The sequence below is a fragment of the Pelodiscus sinensis genome, chromosome 23 (genome assembly GCF_052426305.1).
Source record: "Pelodiscus sinensis isolate ZL-2025 chromosome 23, ASM5242630v1, whole genome shotgun sequence".
Taxonomy (NCBI): Eukaryota; Metazoa; Chordata; order Testudines; family Trionychidae; genus Pelodiscus; species Pelodiscus sinensis.
In genome coordinates this window covers 16,764,620-16,776,949 of record NC_143074.1, presented here as the reverse complement: position 1 = coordinate 16,776,949, position 12,330 = coordinate 16,764,620, and the positions used below count along the sequence as shown (strand labels likewise).

Here is a 12,330-nt window from a genome sequence, read left to right as displayed (position 1 = left end):
TCAACTGTCGTCACAACGTATATCGGCACATATCGTTAACTGCATCACTCGTTGCTACACCCTTAGGGGCAGGCCCCTACTCTGTCCACCAACCGCGCATTCAACCAGGAGTATGGCCGCCTCCACAGCATTCCTGAAGAACGTCCCGCTACGGGACATATGCCGTGCAGCAACATGGTCGTCCTCATCCACGTTTGCTGGACATTATGCCCTTGACCGTCTCAAAGCGGCAGACATAGCAGTCGCTCAGGCAGTTCTTTCTTCTGTGCACAGATAATTCCGAAGCACAACCCGCTGTTTAGATGACTGCTTCATACTCACCTGTAGTGGAGCACCCACGGGGACATCGCTCGAAGAAGAAGAAATTGTTACTCACCTTGTGCAGTAACATCTGTTCTTCGAGATGTGTGTCCCCGTGGGTGCTCCATGACCCGCCCTCCTCCCTGCTTCGGAGCTCTGTCTTGTCTCTATTTCAGATGTCTAGGAGGAACTGGCGAGTCGGACCGCGCGACGCAGAAAAGGCGCGAACACCGCGGGACGCTCTGCACATGCGAGGTCCTCCGGAGGGGGCTACTGCTAGCAAGAACTTTCCGGTTTGCGGCGCTGGGACAAGCCCGACACCTTTAGTGGAGCACCCACAGGGACACACATCTTGAAGAACAGATGTTACTGCACAAGGTGAGTAACAATTTCTTCGTCGTCTCCGACTTAAAGAATACTTTCAACACAACACTGAACAGCGCACTGACACACAGATACCCTCCCACCAACAGCACAAGAAGAAGAACTCCACATGGACTCCTCCTGAGGGTCGAAATGACAGTCTGGACCTATACATAGAATACTGCCACTGATGTGCATAGGCAGAAATTGTGGAAAAACAGCATCGCTTGCCTCACAACCTCAGTCGGGCAGAACACAATGCCGTCCTCAGCCTCAGAAACAACTCTGACATTATAATTAAAGAGGCTGATAAAGGAGGTGCTGTTGTCATCATGAACAGGTCTGACTACCAAAAGGAGGCTGCCAAACAACTCTCCAATACCAAATTCTACAGGCCACTTTCCTCAGATCCCACTGAGGAATACACAAAGAAACTGCACCATCTGCTCAGGATACTCCCTACACAAGCACAGGAACAAATCAACACACTCTTAGAGCCCCGACTGGGGTTATTCTATCTACTATCCAAGATCCACAAACCTGGAAATCCTGGACACCCCATCATCTCGGGCATTGGCACTCTCACTGAAGGACTGTCTGGATTTGTGGACTCTCTACTCAGACCCTATGCCACCAGCACTCCCAGCTATCTCCGTGACACCAATGATTTCCTGAAAAAACTACAATGCATTGGTGATCTTCCAGAAAACACCATCCTAGCCACCATGGATATAGAGGCTCTCTACACAAACATCGCACACACAGATGGAATACAAGCTGTCAGGAATAGTATCCCTGATGATGGCACAGCACAACTGATGGCTGAGCTCTGTAATTTTATCCTCACACACAATTATTTCAAATTTGGTGACACCCGCATGGCCCCACAATATGCCAACATTTTTATGGCTGACCTGGAACAACGCTTCCTCAGCTCTTGCTCACTCATGCCCCTTCTCTACCTACGCTACATTGATGACATCTTCATCATCTGGACCCATGGGAAGGAAACTCTGGAAGAATTCCACCATGATTTCAACAGCTTCCACCCCACTATCAACCTCAGCCTGGACCAGTCTACACGGGAGGTCCACTTCCTGGACACCACGGTACAAATGAGTGATGGTCACATAAACACCACCCTATACCAAAAACCTACCGACCGGCATGCCTACCTTCATGCCTCCAGCTTCCATCCAGGACGCCCCACACAATCCATTGTCTACAGCCAAGAACTGAGGTACAACCGCATTTGCTCCAACCCCTCAGACAGGGACCAACACCTACAAGATCTTCAACAAGCATTCTTGAAACTACGATACCCACAAGAGGAAGTAAGGAAATAGATCAACAGAGCCAGACATGTACCCAGAAGCCTCCTGCTGTGGGCTGGCTACCTCCCTTTTGAAGGTTCACTGGGCAGCTATTTTGGCCTTTCACCCGGGTGAGGCTGTGTGACGGACCGGGCCGTGTCTGGGCACAGCTGAGGGCATCCGCTCAGGGCGAATTGCTCAAATTCGGGGCTCCTTACAGCCCCCAGACTGGTGACCTTTCCAAACAGACCACAAACCAGTCCCACCGAGCGCTTCAGCAGCCTGCCTGAAGCCTCATGAGCAAAACCCCTCTGACATCCTAGCAATATCCGTGCCCCAGATGGCCCCGGGCCTCATATACAGGTGGGAGGTGTTAGAACCCAATCCCACCTACCCCGAACAAGTTCTGTCCGGTTCCAAGAAACCAGCCACAAATCCCTGGTCAATTTACCCTCTGGATCTTACCCACAAATCACGCTGAGCCAATCCTTTAGCATCTAACATCTAATGGTTTATTACTACAATAAAGAAAAGCATGAGAGTAAGGTTGTTAAAGGACAGTACATTACATGCATCGAATCTCCCAGTTCTCGATGCAGGCTCTAGCAGAGATGTTACAGCTGCTGGCTTAAAAGTCCTTGTTGCACATCCTAGGATCAGGATGGGTCCACAGTTCTTTCCGGCTCTTCGATCCTTGCATTGCAGCCTCTGAGATGAAGTGCTGAGCTGAGTGCAAAAGATGGAGTCCACCACATGGCCTCTTTATACATCCTTCCTTCCTGGTCTCTTCTTGGCTGCAGCAGGTCACCTGGCCAGTGGCCTGTCCGTGTGTTCCCTGCTAGCAGCCCTCAGTCTTTAGGTGTGTCCTTGGCCCATTGAGTGCCATTGTCCCACAGGGCCTCGCTAATTAGCATATCCATAGGCCGGGCTCTGCCCAATGCTCAACCACATGCAGAGAAATATTCAATATCCATACAAAGTGCATGCTTATAATTTTACACACAAGCATTATACAATCACATGACTAGCGTACATAGGATTATCAGACAGTAAGCTACTATTCAATACCTCACATGGCCCCCTTTTATATACCATTTTTGGGGCCAAAACCCCCCCATGGGTGCAGCAGTGATCTGTCTGCTCCCCTCAAAATCCAGTAACGTGACAGGCTAGTTGCTTTGTTTTCGTGAGCCCCTGGTTGGGCACTTTCTCAAGGGTATGGATAGACTCCACCCACCAGCCCAGCACCTGGTCCCTGCTTGGGATCTCAACCTGGTCCTCTCAGCGCTCACAGGTCTCCCATCCGCCACCCCTTTGATTCTTTAGCAACATGTTCATCACTTTACCTTTCATGGAAGGTTGTCATCATCTCCACTAAATGGGTGTTGGAACTCCACACCCTCATGTCAGAACCTCACAATGCTGTCTTCCATGGACACATTGTTCAGGATCTCCATCACCCAGCTTTTCTCCCCAAAAGTGTTCTCTACTTTCAATATAGGTCAGGACATTTTCTTTCTGGTTTTCGACTCCAAACCTCACCAGAGCTCTTAAGAACAGCCATACTGGGTCAGATCAAAGGTCCATCTAGCTCAGTATCCTGTCTTCTGACAGTGGCCATTACTAGGTGCCCCCACAGGGAATGGACAGAACAGGTAATCATCAAGCAATTCCAGAGTCCTTCAGAAGATCAAGTCTGACAAAGCCTCGGTCATCCTGATAGTGCCGGAGTGGCCTTGTCAACATTGGTATCCAATTCTCATGCGACTGGCACGACGTCCACCATATCACCTACCGTTAATCAAGAACCTTCTGACCCAGAAGCGAGGCTCTCTCCTTCATCCTCAACTACATACGCTACACCTGTCATCCTGGTACCTAGTTGGCTGAATGCCTTGAGGCTCTGTGTTCCGATCATGTAAAGGATGTTCTTATACACAGTAGGAAACAAAACACACATGTCACTTACCTTTCCAAATTGCGACGTTTTACTTCTTGGTGCTCTGAATGCAACCTCGATCCTCAAATGGTCCCGATCTCCTTCGTCCTAGATTATATGAGGCACCTGCAACAGAACGGACTAGCCTTAGCATCTATAAGAGTCCATCTCGCGGCACTGACTGCGTTCAGACAACTGATAAAGGGAACTTCACTTTTCACTCACCCCTCACTAAGAGGTTTCTCAAAGATCTATTAAATTTAAACCTTCCTCTTTGCGCCCCCACTCTGCTGTGGAATCTGGACTTGGTACTCTCCACCTTAACAACACGTCCCTTCGAACCTCTAGCCACCATATCTCTCCAGATTCTCACCCTAAAGCTGGTCTTCCTGATTGCCATCACGTCGGCGTGTAGAGCAAGTGAGATCTCCGTGCTAATGGCTTCACCTACCTACACCGTCTTTAACAAGAGTAGTGTTATTCTGAGACATCACCCGGCCTTTATTCCTAAGGTCTGTTCTGAGTTTCATCTTAACAAACCAATAGTTCTACCTGCTTTTCACCCAAAACCTCATGCATCTCCACGCGAGGCAACCCTTCATACACTAGACGTACGCTGGGCCTTGGCCTTCTACTTACAGCGTACTAAACCTTTTAAGAAAACCAATGGGTTGTTAGTTTCCCTCGTGGAGCGATCCAAGGGACAACCTCTGTCATCCCAGAGAATTTCTAACTTAATTGGCTCCTATATAACCCAGTGCTATACATTACAAAATGTTCCCCTTCCACAATGCCTCAGGGCCCACTCCACTAGGGCAGTAGCTACCTCTACTGCTTTCCTTAAAGGCATACCCCTTGCTGATATATGTAGAGCTGCCACCTGGTCTTTCTATGACACGTTTGCTAAACACTGCGCCATTCACTCTAGATGGGTCTCGGATACGTCCGTAGCATCCGCAGTGCTCTCTTCTCTACATACATAGTGACATCCGAATCCCACCTCCTTCATTCGGGTGGGTACTGCTTCTTACTCACCTAATGTGGAGCACCCACTGGGACATCACTCGAAGAAGAAAGTGAAGTTACTCACCTTCGTGCAGTAACTGTCGTTCTTCGAGATGTGTCCCCCCCGTGGGTGCTCCACTACCCACCCGGCCTCCCTGCTTCGGAGTCTGTTTCTCTTTTGCAGATCCTAAGGCGGGTCCGAGGAACTGGTTGAGGCCAGATCGCGCAGCGCGGGAGAGCGTGAACGCCACAAGCTGCCCACCCCCCACCCTGCGCATGCGCGGTCCAGCTGACTACAGCTTTAAACATCTCCATCCTGCGGCGCCGGGGCTAGCCCAGCACCTAATGAACAGGAACTAATGTGGAGCACCCACGGGGACACACATCTCGAAGAACGACAGTTACTGCACGAAGGTAAATAACTTCGCTTTCTTATGTTATGGGAAGAAGAAAATAACTTTTCCTTATTCACTTTTTCCATAGCAGTCATGAATTTATAGATCTCTATCATATCCCCCCTCCCTTAGTCTCCTCTTTTCTAAACTGAAAAGTCCCAGTCTTTTTAATTTCTCTTAATAGGGGAACCTATTCCAAACCCCTAATCATTTTGTTGCCCTTTTCTGAATTTTTTCCAGTGCTTTTCCATCTTTTGTGAGATGAGACGACCACATCTCTACACAGTATTCAAGATGTGGGCGTACCATGGATTTATACAAAGGCAATAAGATGTTCTTTGTCTTATTCTCTATGGGTATGTCTACACAGCAAAGTTATTTTGAAATAACAGCTGTTATTTCGAAATAACTTTCCTAGTGCCTACACAGCCAAACCGCTATTTCGAAATAAATTCAAAATAGCAGAGCGCTTATTTCAAATTTGATAAACCTCATTCTACGAGGAATAATGCCAAATTCAAAATAGCTAATTCGAAATAAGCGCTGTGTAGACACTTATTTCGAAATAAGGGGCCTCCAGCCCTTCCCAGTGTGCCCTGGTGGCCACTTTGGGCCAAACCAGGAAAACTCCTCTCCTCTCCCCCAACCCCAGAGCCCTTAAAGGGGTTGACTCTGGCCACAGTGCCTGTGCCAGCTGAAAGCCTGCCAGCACAGAGCCAGCAGTCGCTGCCCCTGACCCAGTGGCCCTACCATGTCCAGGCAGCCAGTGCCAGCCAGTCCTCCACTGCTCCCCAGGCCCAGTCCCCCAGCTCCCAAGAGCCTGCCAGGTGTTGGAGAGGGCAGGCTCCTTCTTGGTCCAGTGCAGAGATCATGGATCTGACTGAGGTTTAGGGGGATGCCTCCAATGTCCATGCTCTCAGCACTAGACAGAGGAATGATGACAGCCTGGCCACCAAAGGCCACATGCGCACCTGCCCCTATTTTGATGCCCTGGACTGCATCCTGGGGGGCGGACAGTCCATGCCACTCTGGGGGTCATCGATCCTGGAGCAGAGGGCCCTGACCAGGGCATAGAGGAGGAGCGCCAGGAACCGCAAGAGCCCAGAGGGAGTGTGCCACGCAGCCAGGACCGCCGAGCCATGCCAGCGGACCCATCTCCAGTGTCATCTGGGGAGGCAACAATATGTGAGTGCCATCACTGTCCCCTTATTGGTGGGCAGGGAGGGAGACCAGGGACCACGCGCGTGGGCCTTGCTTACCACGGATCATGTAGCAACCTGTGCACGTGCGATCATGTGCTATGCCACCCCTGGGCATGTGGCCCAGCTGGCTGCCACACAGGGGCCTTGGTCTGTTAGCCACACGCGTGTGTGAAGAGACATGATGTGCTCCTGACCCTGGGGTGGGACACAGCAGGATGCCCTCCCTCCACAAGACCATTCTACACAGAGGCAGGTGACATCTCCCCTCACCTCACCCACACTATACACAGAACAGGGGCATGGGTACGGTCTTGAGGCAGCTCCCAATCCTGGAGATAGCAGGACATTCCGAATATGGCCTCTGTGCAAGCACATCGGCTCTGATGGTGCAGGGAATGGTCATCCTCACCTTGCACAGGGGGGCTGGGCTTCACCCACTGTGTCCCCAGGGATAACTGACCACTTCTCTTGTTTCTCCACAGCCTCACCAGCTGTGCGTGCAGGGCGCACCACCCCGCCTGGGACATGCTCCCGCACCCGAGGGCTCCGCAGGACCACCCATGCAGTGGAGAGGTACCAACAGCAGCACCTGGGGACACTGCAAGACCTGCACTGCACCCTCCAGAACTGGGAGCAAGAAGACCTGGAGCTCCGGCGGGAGCAGCTTTCCCAGGGCACGTGCCAACATGTGCAGACCCTGGTACAGAGCATGCTGCCTCCTGCTGCTCCAGCCCCTGCTGCCTCCCCATCTCCTCCTCGCACTCCTTCTCCCCCTCCCCCTCCTTCTTCCCTTCCCACTTCTCCCTCCACACCCTCCAACCTCTCCCCGTTCCCCCGGGGACAGCGAGGCACCCGCATCCACGGTGCTGGGAGACAGTTGGCCCGGCAAGACCCCCACCCCTGAGCCCTGAGCTTTGCTTCCCCCTTCCAACTCCCTCCTCCCAGGTTTCCCCCTCCCCTCTCCCACCCTCTCTCCTCCCTTGTCCTGCCTCCTCCTCCCAGTCTCACCAGGGTTTCATCCCCCCTCCCCCCGCTCATTTTGTTAAATAAAGACAGTTTGTGTTTATGAAAAAACGTGTATTTTATTGTACATCAGGAAGCGGGGTTGGAGCGGGAGGTAAGTGGAAGGACGTGAGGAAGGAATGAGGCACAAGCCCCCAGTGAGGCAGACCAGGGAGGCTCTAAGTGCTCCTCAGGATGGAAGCTCTCCCGCAGGGCCTCCGGGATACTGACAGCTCCCCGATGGACCTTCTGGATGGCAGCCTGCAGCAAGTGCAGCCAGGCTCGCAGCAACGCATCCAAGAGAAGCACCAGAGCGCCCAGGGACAGCTCTGGCTCCATGTTGCAGAGTGCTGTGATGTCTCGAGTGAGGGCAACCAGAGCACGCCGAGACAAAAATGCTTTGCTCTCCCTCATCGAGTTAGACAAGCAAGCAGGGAAACCTGAGAACTGGCTGTCTGGGGGGCTGAGGGGGGGCTTTAAGCACAGACCTCAGTTAGCCTCAGGCAGCAGCCCCACAAAGTAAGTCCTGACCTGGTGCCCTGCCGGAACTGGTTCCGGCCAGCCTTAAATGCGATTCACAGTCCACTCAGTGTGGAGACGCTATTTCAACATACCAGAACGCTATTTTGAAATGCATTTTGTGTGTAGACGCGTTATTTCTAAACATGCTATTTTGAAATAACGCTGTAGTGTAGACATACCCTATGGGTATGTCTACACTAGCACTCTAATTCAAACTAGGGATGCAAATGCAGGCATTCGAAATAGTCAATGAAGTGGGGATTTTTTGAGGAGTAATGTTAGTTCGAACCAAGGCGTTTGGTTCGAACTAATGCGTCCCGGTGTGCACTTTCACTTTTGAAACAGCTGGCATTCAGAGTAACACACCGACGAGATCATGCTAATGAAGCACAGGATATTTTAATCCCTGCTTCATTGACTATTTCAAACACCTGTATTTGCATCCCTAGTTCACACTAGGGTGCAAGTGTAGAATACCCTATTTTTAATGATTCCTGACATTGTTTGTTTTTTTGACTGCCGCTACGCATTGTTTTTAGAGAAGTATCCACAATGACTCCAATATCGGAAGACGTGGGCTGTGCCCACGAAAGCTCATGATACCATCTACATGTTTTGTTAGTCTTTAAGGTGCTACCAGACTATTTGTTGTACTTTAAGTTTATCCTCTACAGATTAACTTGGCTACCCCCTGAATCTCTTGAGTGGTAATAGCTAATTAGTCCCCATCATTTTGTACATATAGTTAGGATTATGTTTTCCAATATCCATTACTTTGCATTTATCAACATTACAATTCATTTGCCATTTTATTTCCCAATCACCTAGTTTGGTGAGATCCCTTTGAAGCTCTTCACTGTCTGCTTTGGCTTCTCTATCTTGAGCAGTTCAGTATCATCTCCAAATGTTGCCATCTCACTGTTTATCCCATTCTCCAGGACATTCATGAATATTTTGAATAGAATTGGTCCCAGTACAGACCCCTGCGGAACACCACTAGTTATCTCTCTCCATTCTGAAAATTGACCATGTATTTACCCTTTCTTTCCTATCTTTTAACCTGCTATTAATCCACAAGAGGACCTGCTCTCTTATCCCATGAAAACTTACTTTACTTAAGAGCCTTTGGTGAGGGACTTTGTCAAAGGCTTTCTAGAAATCTAAGTAAGTTATATCCACTGGATCCCCTTTGCCCACATGCTTGTTGACATACTCAAAGAACTCTAGTAGATTAGTAAGGCATGATTTCCCTTTACAGAAACCATGCCAACTGTTTATGTTCATCTATGTGTCTGTCAATTCTATTATTTACTATAGTTTCAACTAATTTGTTCAGTACTGATGTTAGACTTACAGGCTGTAATTGCCAGGATCACCTCTAGACCCCTTTTTAAATATTGGCATCACATTATCAATCTTCCAGTCATTTGGTGCACACGATGATTTAAAAGACGGGTTAGAAATCATAGTCAATTCTGCAATTTCACATTTGAGTTTTCTGAGAACTCTCGGGTGAATGCCAATTGGAGAACAGCGACTGCACTCCCTGGATGTCAGGCGAGCTCTCCCATTCTACATTGACAGGACTAAACCTTTTGATAAATCCTCCCAGCTGTTCGTATCAGTGGCAGACTACGTGCAGGGACTACCCAATTCATCGCAGCACATCTCCTCCTGGATCACGGTGTGCATCTGCATGTGTTATGACCCTGCTAAGGGTTCCCTACTTCTCTCATGGCACACTCTATGTGGGCGCAGGCCTCTTTGGCTGCTTTTCTGGCCCATGTTCCTCCAGGAAATCTTCAGGGCTGCAACATGGTCCTTGTTCCACACCTTTACTTTGCACTGTGCTATTGAACATACGTCCAGACGTGATGGAGTTTTTGGCGCCACATTACTTGAGTCAGCTACGCATTGACTCTGACCCCTGCTCCTGGGAATGGCTTATGAATCACCTCAACTGGAATACACACAAGCAAGCACTGGAAGAAGGAAAAACATCAAGAAAGAAGAGCGGTACTGAGGTAGTCAGGGTAATATATAATGCACCACACCTGCACCAGTCCAGGGGGCTCAACAGTCAACCAAACAGGGAGCACCTAGGGTAAAACTTTCCAGCGGGCATAGGCATGGTGCGGGCACACCTCAGTTGGAATACATGGGTATGTCTAGACTACAAGGCTCCGTCGACGGAGCTAAGTAGATGAGTTTACTAGACATAGGGAAATGAAGTGGCAATTTAAATAATTGCTGCTTCATTTACATCAAAATGGCCACCACGCTATGCTGATCAGCTGTTTCGCGGCACAGCGCGGTAGTCTGGATGCGCCATGGTCAACAAAAGAAGCCTTTGTCGACCACCGCGGTAAACCTTATTTCATGAGGCATACCAGGACGGTCAACAAAGGCTTCCCTTGTCAACTGCGGCGCATCCAGACTACCACGCTGTGCTGCCAAACAGCTGATCAGCACAGCATGGTGGCCATTTTGATGTAAATGAAACAGCAATTATTTAAATTGCTGGTTCATTTCCCTATGTCTAGTAAACTCATCTACATGGCTCCGTCGATGGAGCCATGTAGTCAAGACATACCCCTTATGAGCAGCACATGGTGAAGAACAACAGTTACAATGTTGAGTAACCATTTTTTATTTCAATGTCCTCCATTGTATCTTCTGGGTACATGGACAAAATGGACAAAAACTTGCAAGCTCATCAAATTAGAAATGGGCCAAAATCCACATTTTTAAGGCTAGTTCGAACTAGCGGGGTAGTGTAGACATACCCTCAGACAGGCAGGAGGCTGAGGCCAGTTCATGGACCCCCCTCAACCTAGAGGCCATTCCAGGATCTCCTCACCTGGGAGGAGCCACCGGTGGGGGGATCCAGCCATGCTTGAGAGGAAAGGAGATGGAAGTGTCGCACCATATGGGCCAGCTTCCTACCTATGGCTTGACGGAGCACAAAGTGAACAAACTAGCTACCACAGCTGCCGGCACATAAAGTCTGCAAGGAGCACGCTCAGCAAATGGATGTTTATTCAAATCCCCAGGTGGTAGAGAATGCCTCTTTTTAGAGCAGCAATAAAGCACACCTTTGAGAATGCCTTCGCCCTCCAGCCTGTCTTAATATGTGTTGCCTTCCAAAGAAAGGCTGGGTCTAGGTCATAGGTGTGGCAAGAATTACTATACGCAAGCAGCTTACTCCTGCCTGGGATTACATGGACCAAGGGAGAGTTTCTGTGAGCAAGGATTGGACTGCGTCAGAGGACGTCAGGATTCTCATGGACTTGCAAACTGCCCATCTCATTACTATTCATATCGATAGGGGTGTAAAATAAGAGGTTTTGGTGCCTGCTGCCATCTATAGAGAGCTCCCAGCTTCTTCAGACTGCTCCAGTCAACAGCTGTCAGCAATAAGATCCGCGGTTCCTTCTTCTTCACACTCAATCCTTTGGGAGTAATTGGGTATACCATGACCAAGGACCAAGGTACCCGTAAATTTTCCTTTTAAGACATTCTGTGAGCTGTGTCATGTTTAGTCTTGTTTGGCTTTTGAAAGAATACAGCAGGTGTGGGGTTTGTAGGGGGACAATGTGGAGAAAGAACTTTAAAGTGGCAAATATTAAATACACAAAACAAACCAATGTACTATTAACTTAGATCCATTTCCTGCTCCTGGCTATGCCGAGATAGATCTGGATTAATTCTACTGGCTCTCATAGGTCTGATTTATGCTGGGATAGTATATACCAGAACAATATTTGTCCCATTTTCTTGCAGAAATTAAATCAAATTCATATCTGAGTCTAGAGAAGAGGGAAGTCTTAGGCACGCATGCATTTTTAAGTATCCCCTTCCCCTTTCTTTCTCTGTATCCCTTTCCCAATTTTCTTTCTCTCTCCTCTTTTCTTTCTTCTTCACATATTTCCTTTACTCTCAACCACTTTGCTTATTTGTCCACAAAGGAATGGAAGCAGTAAATGCTTTTGATATATACTGTATACATATATCATAGACCGAGAGTTATTTTTGTCCTTCCTATGGGGCCAAATTCTTCTCATTTTCAGTAATGGAATAATTAGTAGAGAGTAGAAAACAACCTTCGTATTTTGGCCCCAGTAAAGTCACACCAAATGGGAGAGAATTTGTTCCTGTGCATTTCACCTGTATGCATTTATGTATATAATGAATATAGGACTCAGTCCTGACCCACTAAAGACAATGGAAGTTCAATCAAAATGGGATGGGGCCCATACTTTTTTATCTATTTGGGGAATATGGAAGTT

The 12,330-nt window shown here is 48.8% G+C and overlaps 1 protein-coding gene across 1 annotated transcript; it reads left to right on the top strand.

The window, feature by feature from the left end:
- The first annotated feature begins 689 nt into the window (after nucleotides 1-689).
- On the top strand, nucleotides 690-5,291 carry LOC149521746 (uncharacterized). Its single transcript, XM_089772997.1, has one exon. It carries the CDS (start codon nucleotides 996-998, stop codon nucleotides 2,007-2,009), a length of 1,014 nt encoding a protein of 337 aa, XP_089629123.1. The 5' UTR covers nucleotides 690-995; the 3' UTR covers nucleotides 2,010-5,291.
- Nucleotides 5,292-12,330: the final 7,039 nt, after the last annotated feature.

Coding starts and splice junctions, on each gene's coding strand:
- LOC149521746 (XM_089772997.1), top strand. CDS start 996: ATGAACAGGTCTGACTACCAAAAGGAGGCTGCCAAACAACTCTCCAAT.